Source organism: Eutrigla gurnardus, assembly GCF_963514095.1.
Source record: "Eutrigla gurnardus genome assembly, chromosome: 16".
In the NCBI taxonomy this organism is placed as follows: domain Eukaryota; kingdom Metazoa; phylum Chordata; class Actinopteri; order Perciformes; family Triglidae; genus Eutrigla; species Eutrigla gurnardus.
Genome location: NC_139927.1, coordinates 17,383,216 through 17,407,999, shown reverse-complemented (window position 1 = coordinate 17,407,999; position 24,784 = coordinate 17,383,216). Strand labels below are relative to the sequence as shown.

The 24,784-nt window shown below is 43.9% G+C and overlaps 2 protein-coding genes across 8 annotated transcripts in view; both read right to left on the bottom strand.

Annotated features, from left to right (window-relative positions):
• Nucleotides 1-24,784, bottom strand: part of trim54 (tripartite motif containing 54) — a 278,550-nt gene that overhangs the window by 19,377 nt on the left and 234,389 nt on the right. The gene's annotated exons all lie outside the window — the stretch shown is intronic.
• epha7 (eph receptor A7) overlaps nucleotides 1-24,784 on the bottom strand; it is a 79,553-nt gene that overhangs the window by 41,473 nt on the left and 13,296 nt on the right. For all 7 annotated transcript variants that reach the window (XM_084029921.1, XM_084029925.1, XM_084029922.1 and 4 more), the window contains exons 4-5: nucleotides 17,808-17,963; nucleotides 8,799-9,134 (exon numbers count right to left, since the gene is read on the bottom strand). In XM_084029921.1, the coding sequence (XP_083886047.1) occupies nucleotides 8,799-9,134; nucleotides 17,808-17,963 (492 nt within the window). The remainder of the gene's footprint in view (nucleotides 1-8,798; nucleotides 9,135-17,807; nucleotides 17,964-24,784) is intronic.

Sequence of the window (24,784 nt, the reverse complement as noted above, 5' to 3'; positions counted from 1 at the left end):
TATTGGAAGAGTAATTGCATACACCTTCATAACTGGATAATAGATAGAAGCATGAAACTCCCCAAATTGATTACTAAAATTAAGGCTTTTTTTTTTTAAGTTTTCTGAAATATCAAAAGTTTAAATATGCAAATGAGGCATCATCTTATAAAACGTGTGCTATTTTTTTCCAGAACAGAAATCGTGTAAAGATATATGAGAGTCAAAGGTTTAAGTGGAGGGAGCTTAACACTTCTCTTTGTATCACTCCATAAATCAGAAAACACTGGGAACAGCCATAAAAAATCCATTATCACCATGTTCTTTTTTTTTTTTTTGGAACAAAGTGCTATATACATAAATCAGACAATGAATGATATATGACAAAAAAAAAGCCTTAATAAAAGCTTCAGAATATAAATAGGAATGACAATGGGAAGTTAGTGTCTGTAAGTGCTACTGAGTTTCTGGCTCAGTCTTAGCAAAAAAAAAAAAAAAAGTATGAATATATATATATATATATATATATATATAATATATATATATATATAAATCCAATGCAAGTTGCAGGTGAGTAAGCTAGCCGCTACCACCATGAAACTTGATTACTTTTATCAAAACATTTTTTTTATATTTCAAGTTTTCTGAAACGTTACGTTTAAATATGCATATGAGGCATGAATTTTTATATCTGCAGACTTGAATAGCCAAAGTAGTAAAATAAACACCTAAATGTGACATAGTTAGGATGTTTTCTTTCTACTAATCTGACAAAAAAATAGATCAGTGCATTAAAATCCATGTTTTTGTCTCATAACATACTACTGCATTTGGACATTTATTTGTCCTGAGGATTGTTTAAAAGTCACATTCAGGGACCAAAACACAACCACTTAATTGAGTTACATATTCCCGCCCACAATTAGGTCGGCGAGTCAAACGGGCTCGGCTGTAGCATTCTGAATGAGCCGCTTGTGTTTCCTCCAAGGAGTTTACATTGCTTCCTTGTAGAGACAGATTGGGTGCTGGGAGTAATGTGAGCCTCGCTCACGCTGTCACTCTTGACTTTTTAAGGCATTTGGTTGCTCATGCTCCACGAAATGAACATCCACCTCAGTGGACTGTCACTCTAACCAATGAGCCAGCCTGCCGCCGACATGTAAACACGAATCAGACATTTCCGTGCCTGAGTTTCTTGGCCTGAACCAGAAATCCTTGTTTGTTTACAGAGGGATTCAAGATATCGTGAAATACACACGCACATTTAATATCTCCCAAAACGTTGATAAGCGCAACAATGCTCAGGGAAACTTGTTTAGTGACCGACTTCTGAGTTGTCAAATGTCTTGGCTGATAAATGTGAGAGAGGGAGAAGTGATTCCAGAAAGGTAAGGGTCTGACTGAGAAGCCGAGTTGCTGTGTGGAAAAGTAAACAGCAGATTGTCTGCCAAAAAAAAGAAGAAAAAAAGCATTGCCTCAATCTCTTTCTGCTACCTCGCAGAAGTCTGAATAATTAAAGCCGTGTCTGCCTGCTCCGGGGGAAGCCAGCCTATAGGATGAAGCTGAATGTAATACTTTTTTTAAAATTCCACATATTCCCAAGTGAGGCCAAAACATCAGAATGTTGCAACTTTTTGAGATGGCTTTCAGAACGAAATGATATCGCTCACTGCAAATGTCCCAAATTATTAACACTGAGTTTGTGTGGAAATAGGCCGATGAATCCGCAACAAATAAGGGGGAGTGAAAGAAAAACCTCTTCCCTTACATTGAATATTTGAAGTAATGTTTTGGTTGCCCAGCCAGTAGATCCACCTGTTCTCTTCTGCTGGTACAGAAGAACAATGAACAATTATTTTCTGATTCTCTGTAATATTTAGTTGCATCTCTGTGATCCCCAATAAACTCTGAAAGTATGATATTGCTGAGATGTCAAAAGCTGTTCTACAGCTGATTTTTATTTGTTGATTGATTCTTTTTAATTTGACTGACTCTGACCAGTCCATTTAGCTTGTATTAGATTGGCCAGCCCAAGGCCAAAACATTAATGTTGCAAAGTAGAGTTCTTATAAAAGCTTCTTAAATAATCTGTTCCTCGCTGATCGGCATAACGCTGCGGATAATAAATTCTTTCAAGGCTTGTGATTATAAAAATGGTCAAATTGAACAGAAAAGGTTGGCATCATTCTCCTCTTTCCTGACGTCCTTCACCTGTTTGTGGCTCTGAAGAACCACATTTCTAAGGGTTCTTCCTGAAGAAGATGAGTTTCTACCTAGAAACATTTGAAACCAACAAAGAACCATCTTGGAAGAAGGATTCCTTTAAGGATTGTCGGATCCTCCCAGTCCACACAAGCCTCAAAAACTGTGACTGTGAACAATGATTGGTGTGGGCCCCGGCCCTTTAGGAGCTTATTGAGGAACCCCAGATGGGTTCTATATGAAACCATTGTGATATAAAAGGGTTCTTGGTTGAGCCCCCTGGGTGGGTACTAGATGAAACCCATGGAATATAAAAAGGTTCTCTGCAGAGCCCTCTGGTTGGGTTCATATTAGCACCCTTAGAAGGTTTGAGAGGTTCTTGGCAGATGGCTACATCTCTTTAGGTTCCAGGTGGAACAAGAACCACAGTGTTCTCCTATGACAAGTCGAAGAAACCTAAATGGTTCTACTTAGCACCTTTTATTCCTAAGGGTGTATTTTTCAAGCAGCAGGATGGTTTATGTGGGATTACATCCAAACAAACTACAGTCTGTGTGTTTATGTTAATGAAGGAGCATGTCACCCGGTGCAATCGATGTGTTTTTAATCAGTTCTGGAGTGCTATGGCACAGAGGAATACGCTACATCAAGCTTTTATACAAAATACTTGTTTGTGTGACACGCTCGTCGTCGATTTGAATCTTTTCATACAATTATGCCAAACGTCCACACAAAATGATCAGCGGTCTGCAGGCACCCGTCCCTCCAAACACTTGTTGCGAGGCGTTTCTTGACGAAACCGCCCGCGTCCTTCCCCAGGCAGAGCAACAGCTCGGACAGGGTGCATGCACAGAGAGAAAGGACCGTCCAATGGCTGCGATGGAGACCGAGTGAAGGGGAAAGAGGGAACGCCAGCTTCTATGAGGGAGGGCTCATTCAAGCATCCCGGATTCGGGGGGGGGGGGGGGTACGGGGGGGGGTGGGGGGGATTTAGGGAGCTCGTCTGCCAGCAATAAAAGGCTGAAACAGGATACTTGGTGAGATTAATTACCTAGATAGGCCACGATAATGCCATTTAAATGGGAAAGTAATTAAAGTGCACCTTCCATGAAAATTATTCATTGCTGACGGATTGGGTGACAGACAAATCAGGAGGCATTTACAGAAAAGCTACAGGTTAAGTGCTGCGAGCTGCTGCTCTGAGACCACCACAGTTTTATTGCAGCTGTTGAATCTTACTGCTTTGCCCGGCTCTCATCAAATTACTGGGAGCATGTGGAGCAAGGGGGGGTGGGAAAGAATGGGCTCCCAGGTAACGTAAAACCGGGGACAAACGCTACAAAGGAGGATCCGCTTAACTAGAAAATGACACTGGCTGGCATCGGTCAGCGGGGACTGCTCGGAATCAATCAATCCTTCTGTTTGAGGCCACCATGGCAGATTGGAACACAAAAAGGGATAAATCAATGGTTTTATTATTCCCAAAGTGTTACTTTCACAAATGTGCCGAACAATCTCCATTTAGCAATGATTAAGTGTCAATAATGGGGCCGTATAGATTACCACGGGGGGATCAGGGGTGTCAATTTGCACCGGCGAACATTTTTATTTTAATGAACATTGCTACACTCTTGAGGATAAAATAAGTATCAAATCATGCAAGAATCTCTGCTGTCTGCCTCTCTGAACTCCAGACGGAAAACTGCGGGAGGGAAGCGACGAAGGCGTTGACTGAAGCCGCCGAAACAAAACGGGAATATTTGCTCCTCGCGCAATGCAAGGGCACCGAGGCTTTCCCCTTCAAAGTAAAATGCTTAGCTTACATTCTTCTGCGCCTCAATGCTTCACAATTGCAATGAGAGATTGCACTAAAGGGAATAGGCTGTTGTTCTCTTTGAATGTTTAATTAGGCTTGAACTTGAAGGGGACTACAGTGTAACATCATCTTATATTCACACGGTGTTGCACAACAAACGCAGGGAAGAATGGCTCGAAATAAACACAGAAGATAACTCTGTTCGCTGAATTTTTAATTTGCTCCACAGCCCCACAGTCCCTCCACTGGACAAAAACAACCCAGTAACACCAGTAACTTCTGGCTCTAGTCTTCATTTGGAATGTGGGAATATATCATAAATAAAATAAACAGGGATTTGGATGATTATTCTAATGTTTTAACGTACAAAACAAATATTTAATGATTTCCTCAAAGCCAACAGATAACAATTGTTTTACCAACAATCACCAACTATGCTTTTGAGAGTTTGAAAGAGACCGAATAAGTAACTGATATAAAAAAGGAGTACATTTTTATGGTTTACAAGCCGCGTTCTCCGGCCCGCTCATGATGTCTGAGGTGACACAACAGGAAAAAAAAAACAGAAAGGCTTCGCATGCACTGGCGAAGGGAGTCAAAAAACCCTGAATATACGCTCACATTTTTGGTGGAAAAAGGGTATAATTGTAAAAGTCTGATTTCAAGGGAAGTAATGCTCAGTTTCAGGTTCATACCTTCTTATTTTTTTACTAAAAATATGTAGTAACTTAAAATTAAATAACTGACCAGGACGTCTTATTTCACAGTTTGTGGGTTGGTAGGTATTACTGATACTACAGTAAAAATCAATGTGTGTTATCATACTTTGAAATGACAGTTATGGCATTTTTGGCATTCAGAGACAATCTAGTCCAAACCCACTTTTTTAGACAACTCTAAACAACAACCACAAGTATGTAAAGGATAATTTTACATGTTGGTTTCATGTCTGAAACAGACCAGAAACCGTTTTCAAACAGAACCATGGAATTAAAGGGGAACACCACCTAAATTTGAGTTAAAAAAGAGTTTAAAGCAGCTTTGGAAGATTATGCAGAATTTTTCCCCTCTTGAAATTGCAATTATTATGGTCGGGGTAATTAAGGCATAAAATGTTCAAATCGTCCCACGTCTACTTTACACTTGATGACATCACACATTTGAGTCTTTTTTTGGACCGTCTTAAACGGTAAGAAAAAACATGGTTGAATTTTGAAAAGTGGACATAGCTTCCCTTTATGTTCTCTTTACGGCTTCAGTGGAAAATACATTTTAAGATCCAACAGTAAGGAGTCATAAAACAGCCCTCTATGCGCTCTCTTGTGTAGAAGGTGCCAAATATTGTGCGAGCATTGCGGCTCTTTCCGTAAATGTCGTGTCATGTTGACAATTTACGTAATGGACACCTTCATCTGCCAAAAAGGAGATATTTTAGACCTAGTAAGCAAAGTTTCATACTCCATGTGTGAAAGGGGCTTCGCTCGAAGACGGGTCAGGATCTTTAAACAACATCTTTTATCTTACCCAAGTGTTTTGGAATCAGGAACCCAGGCATCACTAGTAGAACTCGCCATAGTCTAAATAATGCATTGGCTGTGTGGCTCTGACTCACACAGGGAGCCTGTGGATACTTCAGAGCAGCGACACAACTGTCGTTCAACTTGCAAACAGGGTTTGTGCTGCTAATACAGGAAGTCAACATTAAACACACTTTACACCAGCTCTTCCTTTCACTCATTATATTGTTTGTATCTAATTCTGATCGCACCTAAACCCCATCCCGTAACACACACACAAATACACACACACACACACACACACACACACACACGGATCCTGCAGCCTTTCCCATAACCAATTTCAAATCCTATTGCTGTGCCCTCCTCCACAGCTTGGAGATGTGAACATCCGCTTGAATAAATATTAACGGTTACTCTGTGAGCGGTGCCCACTTGCAACTGTGCTGGAAGAACAAAGGGCCCTGTTTACAAGAGCGCTTGAGGAAAACCTAAAGCAACGAGGACCTCCGAGGGCCTCCGGCGGCTGTGGCGGCTCTGTCGACAATGGAGTGCTGATTGAAACGCACTCGTAACTTCCAGCGTGCGGCGGCAACGGCGGCAAGAAATCCTCAACTTCATGAAATCTCTATTCAAGCGCTTGCGAGGACGGAGCTGGAGAAACCAGGCTTTATGAACTCGCAGGCTCTACTTAAACTCATTTAAGACGGAGCTGAGAGGTAATTAGGTTTCTGGGAACAATAAGCACTCAGCACCTTGCGTTGTAGCTGCAGCCTCGCCTCGCCTTTGGTGTAATTATGGGAGGTGTGAATTCCTCATCAGATGGATCACCATCTGCATTCACGTGTCGCGTGTTCATTCCCCCCAGTCCCGAGCTACAGGCCTATATGCACACGATTACCATGCAGGAGGTGGAGATGGGGGAGGGACGGCCTTCTCTTTTTTCTTTCTTTTTTTTTTGTGGTTATGGTTCCGAGGCTGCAAGCGCCTCACAACGCAAAAAGGTTAATCAATTCTGAATGATGAGCCATAAAAGCTTTAATAATGCAGTCATTCTCTAATGAGTGGTCCTGCATGCTCGCTCAGGAAAGGCCGATTGTTTTAGGAAGCGCCGGCGTTCCAATTACAAAGCGCTCAAGCGTTCCCTAACAGCCCAGAGAGCACCGGACACAGTGAGGGTCCGGTGGGCAGGACAATGAGCCCAGCAGCGTGGCGCTAATGTCTGCTCAAGAAGGGAAACAAGAGAGGCACGTCACACGGCCATCAATATTGACTTGAACTTCAGCCCAAACCTGCAGAGCTTTGACTGTATAGTTCCGCTGGCAATCTCACTATTCTTTTCAATGCCATCTTGTGTAATTTCAGAGCAAGGGTTCTCTAAAAGGGGTCCATGGGACCCCCCAGGATCCTTGGAAGGAATTTCAGGGGGGCAAAGCGGGAGGGGGATTTAGTTCCAGATAGAAGTGAGCCCAGCGATCGTCGGTTTCACTTCCTCTAAGGTTTTTCCTAGAATTCTGGCTCATATCTAACAACCAAAATCTTCTCAGATGAATATCCCTGAAGCAGGATCTCATCAAATGGGGGTCCATGACCTAATGTGTATCAATATAGCAGCCCTCGACAAGAAAAAGGGTTGAGAGCCGCCGATTTTAAAGAATTATTCTGTCAAGTGAACAGACGGTGTGCGCCCAGAAGGAACTACTCTGTGCCGAAAGTATTTAGACCTTCAAGACCGTGATACTTAAGCACCTCTTTGGAACCAAAAGCGATTAGATATCAAAACTGAATGGAATTGATCGTCCAAATTCCCAGCGGCCTGATCCACGCCGACCAATCACACTGATACAGTGTTATAGCACTTTAAACGGTGCCACTAACTCAAAATAATAAACATGACACCATCTTGGCCAAGCACGCCGCTTTAGCTAATGGCTAAATATTCCGCCGGGTTAACTGAGTAATTGTCTGTTGTCAACACGCCACGTGTAATTATGAGTGACTCTAGAAGAGCAAGTGTTAATTGTTTTTTTTAAATTCTGGCTTCCCCCCCGCAGGTCATCCTCTTCCCCCCCGCCATCCTCGTGTCCTTGGCCAGGCAACCCCTCGGCACATTCCAGCGTGTGTCTCTGTCATGAACCAAGCGCCACGAAATACATCACATCCCATGAATACATCACATCCCACAGCCTCTTTTTTTCCAGTATGAGAGCCAGAGGTTCTATATCCAGCTAAAGCTTCAGTGCAGCCTTCTTTTAATCACCGTGGTCGGAGCACTCTTTTGGGCCGACTGTGTTTCACGGATGCTCAAGCATGAAAGGGGAATATCGTTGGGTGGATCCATAGAAATAATAAATAAATAAAAAAACAGGCTTTAAGAGTTTGTCACCACAAAATACAACATTTTAATTAAGGCCCATCCCCTCAAGACGGCACTGCAAACACAGCTCCGGCTCATGGAGTGCCACTGGGAGCCCGCATCGCTGCTAAGCTAATAATGTTGGCTACTGTGGTGCTGATACACACGTTGAAATTAATCTGGGCAATATGCATGCTGGATATATTACTGGATATTATCATGCGATGGTCATTAATGCTAATGGGGAATCATTAGCATTAGTTTGCAAATGAGATGTTATCAAAATGAAATTGTCAATCGCCAAATGTTCTCTCAGCTGGAGCAAAGGGTGAATTGTGCTGGTGTGTGACCAACATTTCCAACATCAACTTCTGAATATATAGTTCCACATTTTCAGAAATGCTGTTTTTCAATTTTCCTAACACCAATATATCTGTGTAGAGCCTGGTCTCTGAACAGTTAAGTTCCTACACTGTCAATACCGTTTCCCGGGAAACATATTTTCTATTTTTTTTAATGCCTTGTCTGACGTACGGCTGGATGGGCCAAACAAACACAGGATTTTCACCAAGCAGACGGCTGCTCCTGTCCTGTGTGAAATCAATGTTGATTTATTTCGATTCACGTTCCAAATTGAACTAAAAACGACAGGTTCGCTGTGTCAAATAATTGAGGACATTGTTATCCGATCTTAGCAGGCAACACTTCTAAATATCACTTATTAAGACTACTCTAATATTCTACCTTGTACATTTGATCCATTATGAAAAATACCAAAAATTTACATGTTGAGGGGCTGAAAAAACGACCAATAAGCGTCTTTAGCAATACCACTCGTTCCCAGACATGTCTGTCAGCTTTTCTGTTTGCGAGTGGATTAAACAAACCAGATACAATGTGCTGTAGAGTTTGATGTATGAGCTCTTACCTGCTTGACCGGTAGCGATGCTGACCGCCGCAAACAGCCTCTGCGTGCGGCTCAGGTCTGACACCCCGTTGACGGCCTCCACCTCAAAGGTGTAGTTGGCGTGGGCGAGCAGGTCCATGATGGTTAGGTAAGTGTCCACTAATCCTGACTGTGTGGGAGAGAACCCCACGTTCTGCCCACACGGAACACACTCCTCCGGTTCCCAGCTGCAACGGCGGCATATAACCCTGTAGGTGACGTCGTTGCGTCCGCCCGTGTCCGCCGGCGGGCCCCACTCCAGGGTGACGGTGGTCTGGTTGATATTGTAGACCAGGTTCTGTGGCGCGGAGGGAGGTCCTGTCAGAGGTGGACATGGAGGAAGCCAGAATGAAATAACTGAGTGCCAAAGAAAGTGACAGCCAAGTGTGTGCAACGACTGAATCTGTGCTTTCAATGTTCTCTGAGAAAGAAGAAAAAAACCCTGCAGGACATGCCAGCTCCAGAGCCAAACACTGACACTCAATTATAATAAGACTCCAGAAGAAGAAGAAAAAAACAATAAAGGTAGCCTGAAAAGGAGTCAGCTCTAGCAGGCACCAAGGTCAGTGTTAGAGGGCGGTGAAACCAAGGAGGCGAGCCCAAAGTTTCAAAGGGGGGATGATTTCATAGTAGAGTGTACACACACACACACACACACACACACACACCATTCTTAAACCTATTATTATTAATTAAAGTGGTAATGACATTTTACAAGTGTTTTTTTTTTTTGGTTTCAAGGCCTACTTAAATTGTTCCGTTATTACATTCAGAAACATTTCAGAACTTATAATTATGAGTTTTGCCTTGTAACGAAAAAAAATTTGAGGTGATAAAATGTGCAACTGATCGTTCATTTGACTCATTAAATTAAGGTTTGGAAAAAAAACGTTTGGTTAAAAGCAGCTCAACATGTATGTAATATATTTGGATAAAATTCTCGAACGCCTTCATACGAGACTAACACCTTTGTCCGCCATCACTTTCTGTAGACCCTCCCCTAACTGAGTTGCTAGCACATAGCTTATTAAGCGCGCAGCATATTAGTAATCCAACCTGAAGATGCTTCACTTAGAAAAAGGTTGCTTCACTCGCAAGTCTTGTTCATGCCACAGTGATTAGCCTCAATAAAATCTTGCATTTCTAACTCATAGTATCAAATCCATTAGTCTTTCTAATTTCAGTCAAATTAGACAGATTAGTCAGGACTGTTTGAGTTAACACAACATTTCAACCTATTATTTGCATCTGTTCTTGGGGCCACACATTCAGCAGACCCGGCCGTCCTGCCAGATTTATTTTGCCTCCGCCCACTCCGCCACAACATATGTCTCTTTAGCTGCTAAAAGTTCCACTTTCCCAACTTTGTCTTTTTGCTGTTTGGTGCAGGTATTGTACGGTGGGTTCATGAGGAAATGAGCAATGGCGGTGAAAGCTGCTGGCCAGGAAAAAACAAAACAATTAGCTGAAAGATGGGGCACACCCATGCAGCTCATATTTTAACTTCCTTTTTACAGTGCAAACATAGATGCTGATTCATCCGGATGGACTCCGTGGCCTTTGTTTACATACCAGTTGTTAACGGCATCAAATCTGCAGCTGCTCTGAAAATGATTGAGGCACGGTTAAGTCTTCCCATTCTCCAAAAATATACAGCCATCCCAGCTGGAGATGATGGCTTTACTGGGCTGCCTTAAAGAGCTATATCATACAGACAGCAGGACACTTAAAGTTAATGTCTTCCCAAAAAAAAGACTCAGACTGCCTCGCCCACAGAATTTATGAACAAGATTTAAACCTGGATTATCACCGTCCTGAAACTGCCGTATACGGTTTCACTTGACACGCGATAACGACTAGCTCCGCGCCATCGGAAAAAAGTGCACGGGACCGCAGACCATTTGCCTGTAAATGTTCCCGTAACGGCGAAGAGATTAGCTCATCTCGTAAAACAATGAATAACAAATTGCTGCTTTCATCTTTCAAATTCCAGGCTGTTGGCTTTTATGGCCCAGATGTTGATATAAATAAACTCCCCGCTAACGCAGTAAAGATTATACGAGTTGTATTCTTTGTTTATGAATGCTTTAAGAATGTCTTCGTGCTGCTCTCTGGGAGATTTAAAACCGCTCTGCCTTCTCAGGGAAATATTATTTGGGGGGGAGGAATCTTTGGGAGGGTTCCTCTCTACTCATTCAATTTGTCACATTAACTTAACAAAATGGGTCATGCATATGCATAGAGCCAAAACCGCTATCCCAATATCCAGGCTCATTAAAACGGCACTTAAGTTGTTTTTTTCCCGGGTTCCACCCGTTAGAACCGAGGGCTCCGCGGAGACATCCATATTCATGATTATCGGGGAAGATAAGGGACTGTGGACTGGGAAGATGAAAGAGCCACCTGTGGCAGGTGAAGTGGGGAGGAGTGACTGCTGATAGCGCCACTCGACTTCAGCCTTGGCATTGACACTCGACCCCCCCCCCCCCCCCCCCCCAATCTCCCTCACAGACAAAGAGTCGGTGTGCCTCGACACATACACAGCTCCTAGTCTGAATCGGAGGTGTCTTGTCTTATTCAAGCATTTCCACTGCCGTGGTGAGCGATGATAGCATCTCATTTTGCCCGTGCCACTCTCGTTTGGGTCTCAGGTGCTGCTGATCAAAGCGCCGATACCTTGGCAACGAGAGGTGGGGAGGAAATTAGATTAGGCTGACCCCAGATCGGGGGGGGACCTGTTGTGTTTTTCGGATTGGAAGCTTATTCTTTTTCTTCCAGCGTGCTTCAAACGTGACGCTTGACGGATCGCCTTACATCCGGAGCTCTTTAACCATCGACGCCTCGCACTGAAATGCATTCTGGATGATAGGTTTGCAATTGGATCGCGCTTGGCCACATGAATTCAAAGTACAGGTGAAAAGTGACAAATCAGCACTGTCATTTGTGCTACTACATATGATTTCACCTCACCGATCTTCAAAGTGCACTTTATTCAAACTAAAACAGAAACAAAATAAAACCCCTCAAAGTTTGTCTCCCAACAATAACACACTCGGGTATGAACAGGTTGAAAGGCAACCTCCTCCTAAAAGTGAAGCCGACGCTGAAGTGCCTTAAACTTGCATTCTAGGTGACTCCTGGTTGCAAAAAGAAGTCAGATTACAGAATATGACCCTACTTCTCACTTTATATATTACCTCAGTAAAAATGACTTTATGGTCTCAACTTCTAGTTTCAGGTCTTCTACATTAAAGCATGATGTTCATTTAGTAATTATGGTCCATTTAGAGTCAAATAGACCATAAAGCAGGGGATGTTTTAGGACGGGGAATACATTGTGATTGACAGGTCGCTAACACGCTACTTTAGCACTTAGCTGTAAAGTTAACTTTTCATTATTTAGCTAACTTTTTTAGCAGCTTCACACCAGAATCCAGATGGATCCAGATCTAGTAAGGTTGCTGCTCTGTCGCTTGTGTTCGTCAGATCCACAAAATGCCAAACTTGAGGTTTCAAAATCGTAGTCCACAAACTGACGTCACGTTGACCATGTCTACTTCTTATTTACAGTCTATGGTTTTAGCAGGCTTTCCCATGTTTTAAAAAACCTGCATGTATGCACAAACTTAGCTCGAAAAGAGTATATGTCACATGGAGATAAGGCCGGGAGTTCTTGGACAGAGATACCTTTCAGAGATACGTCTCAATGGTTTTTGAAGTGGACTGAACCCCTCTCCCCTTTCTTCTCTTTCCTCTGCCTTGGCGTCACATTGTTTCCCCAAATATATCCGTCTGGACATCCGAATATGAAACTCTGCCCCCACTTCACCTACAGGCACAGATATGTGCGGCAGCCTAAGCCGTCCGCTGTCTGTCTGTCTGTCTGCTCGTCCTTATAGCTCAAGGGCTTGTCGCTCTCCCTCTTCTTTTTACCCCTCTTATTTCGGTCTCTCGCTGCCCCCACTCTGTCTTATCTTTTCGTGTTCTCTCCTCTCACCCCTCCTACCAGTCAAGTTTCATTTCACGGATTAGCCTGCCGGAGCGCCCGCAGCCTGAAATGTCTCAATCACTAGCTAGCTTCCCTCTGACGCTGCAAGTGTGGCCGAGCACGGGTGAGCGTGTGTTTTTTTGTTGCGGTGCAGAACTATCGTTCCTGCTACGTCATTTGCATGCTAACACGGAACAGATTTCAAAGCAGAACCTGTGCTTTTTGCGGAATAAACTGTCGCACCTGAAGCATCCACCACATCTGATAATCTATAGAATACGTAGCATGGCAGCGGATCGCTCTTTTTGAGGTCATGTTTCAAAGCCCATCCCCGCTCTGTGCAGAGTTGTGAGACCCGGGTAAATCCAAGCTTAGGAGAGAAGAATCCGGCGCTTATCTGCCTTGAGAAGTGCTCGGGCAGCCTTAACCCTCCACAGCCTATTAGCTGGCTCTGCTCTAATTGGGGAGCGGCGGGGGGAGCAGGGGCGGCAGGGGTGAGCGGTATTCAAATCGCCCATGAGGTAATCCTCACTCTACAAATGTGTGTTGTGACCCCGCGACCTCGCCTCTAATGATGTGGCTGCAGCAGCAGAACCGGTACGAGGGAAGCCACGCAGAAAGGCTCGAAGAAGTGGTTTCTTTTTTTAAACCTGAAGGGGAGTCGAGGCTACTGTTTTAATAAACAAAATTTCAATACTACTTCAGTAGCGCACTGAATTCAATAATGGATTTGCTACTCGCACAAAATGTGTGCTGCAACCACAAAAATTAATTCCAGCCTCTGGAGAGGGAGCATGATGGCACGCGGACAGGAATAAAAAATGAAAGGTAAGAGGGGTTCAGTGTGAGTGAAACCATCCAAGTAAAGAGGAACATTTTGATAAAAAGCACTGTGGAACAAGGACCACTGGGGTTGGTCAAACCCCCAGCATAGATCTGAGAGGTTTGCTACAATCTGGGTCTGGTTATTATGTTTTTTTTTTTTAATTTTAGCTATCATTTCTGTTGATTATGTCAAGAATGGCCTCGTGAAAGAAAAGTTAAAGTGCTTACAGATAGATTAATCACCAACGCGGGCAAAGCAAGCAACTCCCCAAAGACTCCCTACTCATAAGCCTCGGTTATACTCCCAAATGGACGCGGACAGCTGAGGACACCACACATAGTTCTGTTCATACTGTCTGCTTGGAGGACGCATTCCACACAACACAGCGGACCACAACAAAATGCCGATATGTGGAATACACCCTCTGATGACAACATTTACAACACGTGGACTGTAGCGGACTCTCAGCATCACCTTAAGTCCAGGTATCCGTATCACACTGAACGGGTTGCATTGGTCCCTACAACAGCAGGTGATTTGTGGCACACTTGCACCTCATCAGCCTCATCAGTGCCATCGTATATACCCTTTTGATGGTTTTATCCTTCCTTTATTTCCACCTACATATTGATGAGGTCCTGTCTTGTAAAAGGGCCTTCTGTCAACAATTTGACTTATCATCTTAAAAATGTGTTGTTGATAAAATGCTCACAGAGCATGTTCTTAAATTAAGCTGCTTTCCATCAAAAAACATGGAAAATATATAAACTTTGAATTTTTTTTTGGGTGAATCCGGACCCGAGTTAAACGCTGGCTCATCTAGTAGCAACACTAGCCACTACATTCTGCAGCCCTTCCACAGTCCCCTAGCAACTCCAGGCAGGGTGGACCCTCCGACGGTCCACAACATGTCGAGGCGGCACATTTTTAAGGGGCGCGGCGGGGGCCGGGAGTCGTAGGAGACGGCTCTCGATTGCCCTTTTCGGCCCCTGGCTTGCACCAGCGCTACTCCCAGCTGTCGCGTGATTGATGCCCATTCCCCAACCTGTCAACAACTCCTGTCTCTGTTGCCTCTGGAGAAAACGCACCCACCCCCCCCCAAGTATATAGAATTTTTTCACAACTTTGCATATGATTGGAGTGCAAAAACATAAAAATAATAAAAAAAGTGTTTTCTTGCTTCCAGAAATAATGTAACAAAATAATGAAATAATGTATCTCTTCCCTCATCTTTATTCAGCGTGGATTTGGCTTTCCGTGTCCCCACATTACGTCTTCATCTCATTTCCTCTCAAATCCTCATAGACACTTTCTTAATCTCTATGTTCCAGAGATCCATCTGACTGTTTTGCTAAGGCCTACGATATGGTAGCTTTACAAACCCCTATTCAAAAAAAGAAAAATCTGTCAATCAAGCTATTTGTTCAGGCAGTGCAAATTCATTTTCAATTACTATTCACTCCTGGTCTGGATAAAGCTTGAATACAAGGAAATCACAGTCACTATTGGTCACACCGACTTAATCCAGCAGTGAATGAGGAAATGCACGTACAGAAATATAAAAAAAAAAAAAATGTGCCGGCTGAATGAGGAGGAGGGCGAAGCTATTCATACAAGTTAAAAATACATATTTACATATAATGGTATGGGGTCATCAAGTGCGGACCCGGAGTTAATGAAAATGAATAATGGAAAGTGTGCATTAGGCAACTTCAGTAATTACTACGCCGCTCGGCCAAGGTGATTACCCAGAGGGGAACTGCCAGAGGACACGGCGAAGAAGTGGGAACTTTCTCCTCTTCTTCTCAGGATTCACATTGGAGTGAAGCGCTGACGTCTGATCAGGATAGTCGGAGGAGTGAGTAATGGACCTGTCCTTTTAGAACGGGATCTGCAGGGTGCTGCACGGAGAGGTCGGTGGTTTGTGGTCATTGGTCGGGCCTCAAATTAGCTTAGAGTTATGTCCTTGTTTGTGTCGGACGGCGGTGGGAACGGAGTTCAACGGACGAATCGGAGACCTTCTATAAGTGCTTCAATATGTTCGAATTGAGGTCACTTATTTCATATCGCTACTCGGTCTCTACGAATGCTGCCGTCAGGCATTCTTACCTGTTTGAAACTATTAGAAGAAACTAGCTTTGTTGCCTCTTCTCAGTTTTTTTCTCGCCACAAGTGACAGTTATGGGATAGCGCAGCTTCGTTTTCCCAGAAGTCGGTTGCTTTAAAGGCGCCATCGGTCTGACTGAGAGCAAAATATGTCTGCTGCTGAGCTACACTGTTTACTACTCCATTTACGTTTTAAATAAAGCCATTGAAATGTTCATCTGTGACATGCTAAAAATGATTTGGCAAGTCCCAAGTCAAGACTGACAAGTCCCACCTCAAGTCCCATTAAGGAATAATCACAAGTGAAATTCCCTTAAGGACTTACAAGTCTAGAGTCAAGTCACAAGTCAAGACTGACAAGTCCCAAAAGACATTACTTGTGACTTGAGACTGACCAGTCCATGTAAAGACTGACAGGACTTCTCAGTATTGACTTGTGGGATCCGGGTCATGTCCCAAGCCCAAAACTTGAGGTTTTTCGATAAACAAGTCATAATCCACTCTTCACTGAATGTAATTCCATTTAAACAGAGAAAAATATGTTAAATGTAAGAAAATCATGAATGCCTTTTGAAATATGTATTTATTTATTAAACCAATGTTTGGGAATTTAGTGTTGGGACTGAATAGCATTGCTTCAGGAAATTAATAGGAATGAATAGTCGTGGCACTTAAACAACAATCTGTAATCTTTTTACTTGAAGGAAGGTATCGAGTGTTTTCCAGTCAAAAGGCTCAATGATGAAGTCAAATGAGTCATTTCAAAGTCGAGTTGCAAGTCCTCTCTGTAATTTCGAGACGAGTGCTGAGGGAGCCGTTTGAGACTTAATTCTGAGCACATTTCCTCCGAGCACGACCGAAAAACACACGTACGGGAACACGAACGCATCACGGCGCTGACAGGGCGTCGAGAATGAATAGAGGGAGCTTGGCAGAGACAGAGATGCGGCTCAACGAGCTGCTTTACTGACGCCTATAAATGACAAAGAATCATTTTTTATAGGATATTTACGACATTAAATCCAAACTCCAAACCGTGTAATCCTCTCTTTGATTCTCTGATTTAATGCATAGACAAGGCAATGCATCGCTCGTAACATTCTACTGTTTGCATAATATCTCATCAGCAGTCTCTCTCACACACACACACACATTAGAGATTCTGACTTGGCCTACTTTAGGTGTTCAGGGAAAAAGCGCTACTGCTCAGGATGTGAACAAGGCATGCTCATTTCCCTGCATATGCATAACTGTTTTTGTTGTTTTAAAACCACGGGAAAATGCTACAAAATAAATTACCACAATCTTTAAATGTTAATTTATCCGCACTGCTTCTCGATAGATATGTCAACGTTTAAAAAAAAAAGACACGGCTGCGTATTTAGCAGCCAGAAGCCTGTGGGCCTTTGCAGGAGTCTAGTGATACATTATCAGCAGAATGAAGCCAGCACACAGATAAGGTGCAGAGATTATGTTTAGGGGTGCTGTTTACCTCCTGAGATAAAGCAGAGTGCTAACATTGCCCTGCTGGGCTGTGACACTCCCTCTGCACAGTAGCTGAAGGCAACAAGGAGGAGGGGGGAGGGAAAAAAACCCATCCAGGAGCACCTTGAAATAAACTTGTTTGAGAATGGATTTGGAGCAAATCAGCCCCACCCTTCAGACCGAATCCCGCCGGCCTGTGTAAATAAGCCATCAATGGCTGTCACATAACAGTTACACTGTCCAGGACAAATGAAGACGCAGGGTTGCTGCCTGGGCCGCCGCTGCCGACTGTAATTGCAATCTTTCAGACGGGAAATGGCAAATTGCTCCTCTCATCATTAGCAACCAGCTAAGACAGAAAACAGACATGCGAGCCTGCGAACATAATTATAATGACATACTGGGAGGCAGAGGGAACTGCCACGGAACACATCTGGGGCTTTCATGAGACCACTGCAGACTGAATGTACAGGTCTGCCCTGGGCTGTGTGTGTGTGTGTGTGTGTTTTTCTTTCTTCCCCCAGCATTGGTGGCTGTTTAAATTCAGATCCCATCAAGTAATCTGCGCAGCGTTTGCCAGACTTACGTGTGCAGGCCACAGACGGGGGGTCGGAGAGCGCTCGGTAGTAGCCGTCCTCGCAGTCGCAGCGCCACGAGCCCTCGCGGTCGTTGAAGCTGTGGGCCGGACAGCGGGAGCACTGGAGGTCCTGAGAGGAGGACTTGTAGAAACCACGGCCACACGCTGCAGAAGGGGAAAAAAACAGGATGAGTCAGAGAGAAGAAAAATAACACAGACGGTATTATGTGTCGAGTGTTTTCAGCCCCAAATCTCAGCATGGTAAAATTTGTAAAAAATCAAAAACGGGTGTCGCATTTGACAATTTGTGGGATTTCATTTTTTAAAGGAAACTGGAAAATATACTCATAAATAAATACTAATAGGGTATTTTTTGGAAAACTCTTAAATAATTCAAAGTGCTTGTCACAGATTCTAAAATTATGTCTATGGGCAGTGAGTGATTATTATGGGTGGGAATTTTTGGGTGTCTCACTATTTAATTAACTTCCGATTCAAAACGATTTTAGATTCAAAACTGATTTTTGAATTAGTACGTGCTTCAGGATCTACTCCAGCAAATAAAGGCGTGAGAGCATCATTTACTGATTTTAATGTTAACATCTCAAACCAAAGATTACATTTTTCTTTTTTTATATATTTTTGGAAGTTATGAATCAATTTAGAAACTTAGAAAAATAAAAATCACAATTTCAATTTTTTTTTTTACCATTATCCCCTCGAAACGGCTCTGAAATTGTCGGAGGTAAAATTCCAATGACGAGGACAGCTCAAAATGTACTTTCATGTACTAAAGTTTCCAAAAATTGGATCTCCTAAATATGGTAACTAAGTGGTCAGTAATGGGTTAATATGGCCATACTGGTATCTAAACCAAAAGGTTTAGGGTGGGTACAGTTGATTTTTTCCTCCCAGTCTGTATTTCGTAAACCCCGTCTCAGTGATGAACGTCTACTTTAGTCTTGTGCAAACAGTGTGGACGTCACCTCACTGCCTTATTCCCACCATGAAGAGGGCATGACAGAACACACCACATGTGTGCTCACGTCTTGAAAGAGCCGGTGTGTTTGTCTGAACCTGCCCCCCCTTGGGCTTCATCAAGCAGACTGAACTACACCCTCTCACTTCTGGGGGGTAAATAAGGAGGCTGACGAATCCTCGGCTCGGTAAAGGGATCCGACTTGTCCCGTCTCTGAGAGGAAATATTCTTTTGGGTCATTTCAGCATTTTATCTTTTGACCAAAATGGTAAACAAACCTGATAGACTGACTTCACTAATCCAGAAAGACACATTGCTGCCTGCGTGGTGAGATAATGCATTTTGCTGCAACTCTATCTACTATAAAATTCCGCTCCCGTACAAAAGCTGAATTCTCTCCCGGATTATGGTCTCGGTTTTACGGTGACTTGAAACAAAACTAAAATTCCTTGGTCATGCAAAGTAAAAAACTAAAACGTCCTGGTTTGGCTTCAAATAAGTTCACAGGACACAAACAGTGGCCTCCTGGGTGAAAGTTTGACCCATCCATTTACCTCAACATCCTCCTGACGCCGACTTTGATAAGAAACGTATTTGTAAGACGTCAAACGTGATGCGGGAGACAATCCGTTTCCATGGGAACGTGACTGACAATGCGGTTTCCATTGTCATTTTTAGGAACCAGGCTTGTCACAATTACATCCTTACACCCAAATTGTCCAAACCATTTCTCTGAATAATCCATTTCTCTGAAGTTCCAAATGATTCCCACGACAGCAAGTAATGACAAAGTTAGAGGATAACCGATTCGTAGCGACTCACATGCATTTGTGAGCAGTGAAAATGTCTATTCTGGGTCTGGCTATTTTAGCCCCGGAGTCGACTAATCCGCGGTGGCCGGCTGTGTGTGCAAAACAGAGCTGAGCCCGGGCGAAAAGCTGCAATCCAGGCCACATGATTTTCTTAAACAATCTGCAGGAAATCTATACTTCTGTGAATTGCTCCGCATACAAACTATCAAATTATACAAATGCATTTTTCATGAACCCCCGGAGGAAATGAGCAATAGCTGTCATACTGGGTCTCCCCCATTACAGTTCTGGGTTCTGCAATTTCCTTTTTTTTTCACGGGGAAATATATCGGCCAGCGCTTCCTGTGACAGGTCCGGAATGAGACGGATCGAGGGATCTGAGTTTTCTCATTGTACCACTTCCAGAGCGGCCCGAAGAGGAGACTGGGGCTCAGGGTTTCCCCGTTTCAGCTACATGAAAGCCCTGTCATTCTCCATTTATCCTGCTGCCGCAGCCTCGTGGAACAAGACCTTTCTTCTTCTTTTTTTTCAAGCGGGGGAAAAAAAAAGAACATGATTTTATCTCTAATCTTTCTTTACCTTACTGAGCCGGTAATTGAAAACAGAGCCGTGAGGAGGCTCCGAGCGGTCCTGAATGCTGACCGGGTGGAACATATACACGAGAATGCTTACTCATCGTATTGAGCAGCTTTTTTTTACCGTATGTTGCACGTCTGATGAGCGATAGACGTATATCTGATCGGCAGCGTAAACATGGCTGTTGATAATGACGGTGGAGGGTTCTCTTTAGCAGGTTAAAGAATGGCTGGATCCCATTTGAAGACGGTGCTTTCACCCGCCACGCCGGGCTGTTTAAACACTCTGATAAGCCGGCGTGTCTGTTTGCCTTTGGGTTTTCTGGGAGCTCATCAGCTGGGTGGTCGTGTGCGGAGGGGGGAAAGCCTGGCAGGGGCTGGAGCTATCTCCCAACGCGGCCGCCACTCCGGCAGACAAGAGCCTCCACAGCCGGGATTAAGACGAGCACAACGCCACAGAGGGGGAGGGCTTTCTAAAGTCAACTTTGCTGGATAACTCCAATATATTACCACTTATCTTCATAGCTTTCACAGCAGACTTTTCCCCCCATTCAATTCCCAATACGGCCTTAGAGTCCCACCGGGTACCGCGCACCGATCAATACCAGTGCCCCTCTCCCCCGAATGTAAAAAGCAAACATCATACATCTGAATAAAACAGATAAAGTTCATTCATCAGCTGCTGAACAGCAGAGCTACAGCTGGTAAACGCCTTTTTTTCAAGATATTGTGTGCAGCTCCTTGTTCACCGAGCCGTTCTCCTTTTATCAAGCTTTGTTAAGCACGGAATAAAAAAACAATTTTGTCCATTTGACGTTTCGAAACAAACCTCCTGAGAGACTGTGTGCGGAAAATGTCTAAATCTAGTTCAAAGAAAGAAAACTTTCATGGAGCCAATCTCTGCAGGTTATTTAATTAAAGGGCAACTTTGGTGTTCTTCAATCTGGACCCTATTTTCCAATGTTTTTGTGTCTTGGTGACTAATGGGGACAACAATTTTTGAAATTGCTCCAGTATTGAAGTAGAACACTGCAGAACGCAGCTGCTAGAAGGACTACAAGGTAATCCCTCGGGATAACTCCTCACCGGCAATGTCAACCAATAAAAGTGCTTGTTTTTGCCACTAACAGGCTTGCTATGGGAACTGTCAAAAAGACACGATAACCTTTCTAGTTCAATTACACGAATTCGTCAGAAACCATGTGCTAAAAACGTTAATATACCAGATTAAGCTATAAACTAAGTAGCTACATGTGCGGCCCTAAGGCAGGTAGGCACAAATGTGAGGTAAACATAGTCATTTTCAACAGTTTCCCAGTAGAGGCTAGGGTTGGGCGGTATGAGCAAAATCTTATATCACGGTATGAATAATTTCATATCACGGTAACGGTATATATCACGGTATGGTTTTTCCCCCTGTAAATTAAATTAATGGCTTAAAAATAACCATACTGTCGCATTTGATCATTTTCCTCTTTTATTTTAATTTTCTCACAGCAGCATAACATTATTTTAAAGAAAATATAATAATATAATAAATAATAAGCCACAAAGAATGTGCAAATGTCTGGTAAACATTTGAACTCCAGCTTTAACTTAAGCTATAGTGTGTGTGCAAATGTAAACACAGAGCTCCATCTTAATAAGAAATAAAAATAACAAATGAGAAAAAGTATGCGTCGTGATGGCCTCCGTTATCTCCCTCCATTGATGTGATTTATTATTTGGCGAAAGACTCATAATACTGCTTCGCATGTTTTAACTTTAAGTGGTGGAAGAGGTTACCGGTGTTTCCACCTGCAGCAGCAACAGTCGCGCGACACTCTTTGCAGAGTATCGCTTTTTGTTCCACACAACAGACGTAGCGCCCTTTTTCGGAACGAGTTCCTCCTCTTCGTCATGGGGGGGTCGCGCTGCCTCCGTTTCCTCGTGACGTTCACTCTCCACCTCCGCCATGATTGTTATTACTCAGGTAGGCTGTTTCTTCTTCGTCGTGCTCATGCAACCACGCAAGCAGTCTGCTGCAATGCCTGCAGTGCCCCGTGTGTCGAGGCGGTGTAATTACAGTGACTCAGAGCGATGCCACAGACATCTGCGCTTTCTCCGGTATAAACGGTATTGCAAAATCTCTACCGGTAGACACTTTTATACGTCACACGGTATAATACCGTCATACCGCCCAACCCTAGTAGAGGCCTATTACCACCTTCTTATGTAAATGCATTTCTTGCAAAGAACATGCAGGAAGTGGAAATGCATCAGCAGTTAAAGGCAGCTAACTGACAGGGACACATGCCTAATCTGTTTGAAATGTCATTTCCAGCTTGTTGACAACCTCTTAAGTCTTCACTGTTCCCCGATCCAAGAAACTGCTGATCGAACCGACAATGTTCCGACAAAAGCAAAAGCCCTGTTTTGATGAACTAGATTTACCCTTTAAGTCCAGCTCAAGAGCAAAGCACAGTTCATTATCCCCCCCCCCCCCCCCCCCCAGCAAAGCAACAAGTCCATGTGTTTATCAGTGCGTCCGACTGGGTTTGGCACCCGGAAATGTTTACAGAAGCAACAAGGCGGCAAATGAGGCCTCAAAAATCGAATGCCTGTATGACACAAGCAACTAAGTGCTTCTGCGGCTCTCCCCCACCACTGGCAGTGCATTGAGTGACAAGTACAAACACAGCCGTCCCGGCCCGGCATTCCTGCCCCTGCAGCAGCAGCAGCAGCAGCAGCAGCAGTGAATGCCGTTCCAGGAACACGATGCTGAAGAGGCAACCTCAGTCCAAGACACCAAGATGGGACGATTGTGAGTGAGAGGTTCTTTTGTCGACCGTCCCCCTCTTCTGCAACACTTTGCCTTTAAGTGGAAATATCTAAGAAGCAATCACTTCATCCGGTAGCCTTCTAAACTGAAAAATGACTGCGTGTCAGTGTTTGCCAGTAAGATGTCAAACATGTTGAAACACTGAACAAAACTCCAAACTCTTTACTGCATCCACTGACTTTGACTAGAGGACTTACAGGAAAACGTGTAATTACATTTGTAAGGATGAAGTGTACAAGAAAAGAAAAAAGGGGGCCCATTTGCTTAAGTCTGGTCCTCTTCTGGCACAGATAAAAGGCAGACTAATGGTTTGAGCTCGTTGACACGGGCCTGTTAAAGAAGCTCAGTGGCAGACACAACAGTCGGCTTATTTATGACACTGAGAAATTAGTCATTCCTCAGAGAAGCGGTTTGAGGTTAAGCAGAGAGGGGGGAAGAAGAAGAAAAAATACAAATCTTACATTCCAGCCAGCTCCTCCGCAGGCTACAGAGCCAGCATCTGTAATTTCCCTTCCAGTGGTCAAGCACTTTCATTCAGTGATGTGCGGGGGGACATGCTGCAGTCAGCAATTTCACACAGAGAGGAAGAGGAGTCGGGAGAGAGGAGAGGTTCTCAGAGTGGTGGGATAGACATAATCAAACACTCCTCTGACTGTAGCGTCTCCATTGCGGTGCACACATTGGCCCGGAGAATAAAACAAAGTCTCCTTATCTTACACAGACACACATACCCGCACAAAAAAAAAATGCGGATTGCTGTATTTTTCTAAGATCTCTGTTTATTTCTTTTCCCCCCTCCGAGCTGAGCTTCTTAACATTCTTGAATTACATCCAGTTTTCTCTCACGCTTTGGCAGTGTCATGACACCCCGGGTGAGGGACGGAAAAGGAAGGAGGGGCAATGACTCCTTATGCGACAGCCTGACATATCCCTTCCTGGGCAAAATGGAAAATAATTATTTCCCTTGTCTGGTGGCGGCGGCGCTTGGCATTGTGATACAACGGCTCTTTTTTCCCTGTTAATCATGTGCCTTTGCTGACGGAATGGATTTAAAATGTGCCCTTTTCTGTTTAGTTTTCCAGCATTCTGTGCGTTTCTGCCCAGTAAAGTAGAATGCAAACACTGGTGCCAAGAGTCAAAACATGTTAAGTACTGAATCTGAACTGAACTGAATAGTGGGTTTCTGCCTGGCGGACGTGGTCAAGTGACAAGTTTACACTTTGGGACCCGATGTGGAAAGCAAAGTATTGCTGTTTCCCAACAACCCACAAATCCAATCAAGGTTACAACTCTTAATACTACTAAGCGTGGCGGAGTCTAGCTGGTCCAAACAAGGCAGCTGGGGTATTGAGTTCCTCCCCATCCGTCTCAACATCGCTGTGCTCAGTGTGGGAACGTGGGAGATTCCCTCTGACTTCTGCAGACCTCCAAAGTCAGAGTGAGAACGACTGGTGTGGGTCTTTCTGTCTCCACAGTCCTAGCATGATGCGTCCTGTCAGCCCCCCCTTACAGCTGCCCTCCCGTCCGGCCTGATTATGTGTTAAATCCGCCCGTGTGTCGGGATGGATGTGGAAGGAATGCACGCCGAAGGGAGCCCGAGTGGGGCTGCCGAGACCCGGAGAGAGCGGCCTGGAGATAGCACCCCATTAGAGTGATAAAAGAGGCAGAGGGAGGAGAGCGGCCGACAGGACCAACATGCAGGGCCCCGTCGCTGATGAATGCCAGGTGGAACGGGTCAAGCGTGATAAAGGAAACAGTTTATTTTCTTATTTAAAAAAAAAAAAGAACACCATTTGCTT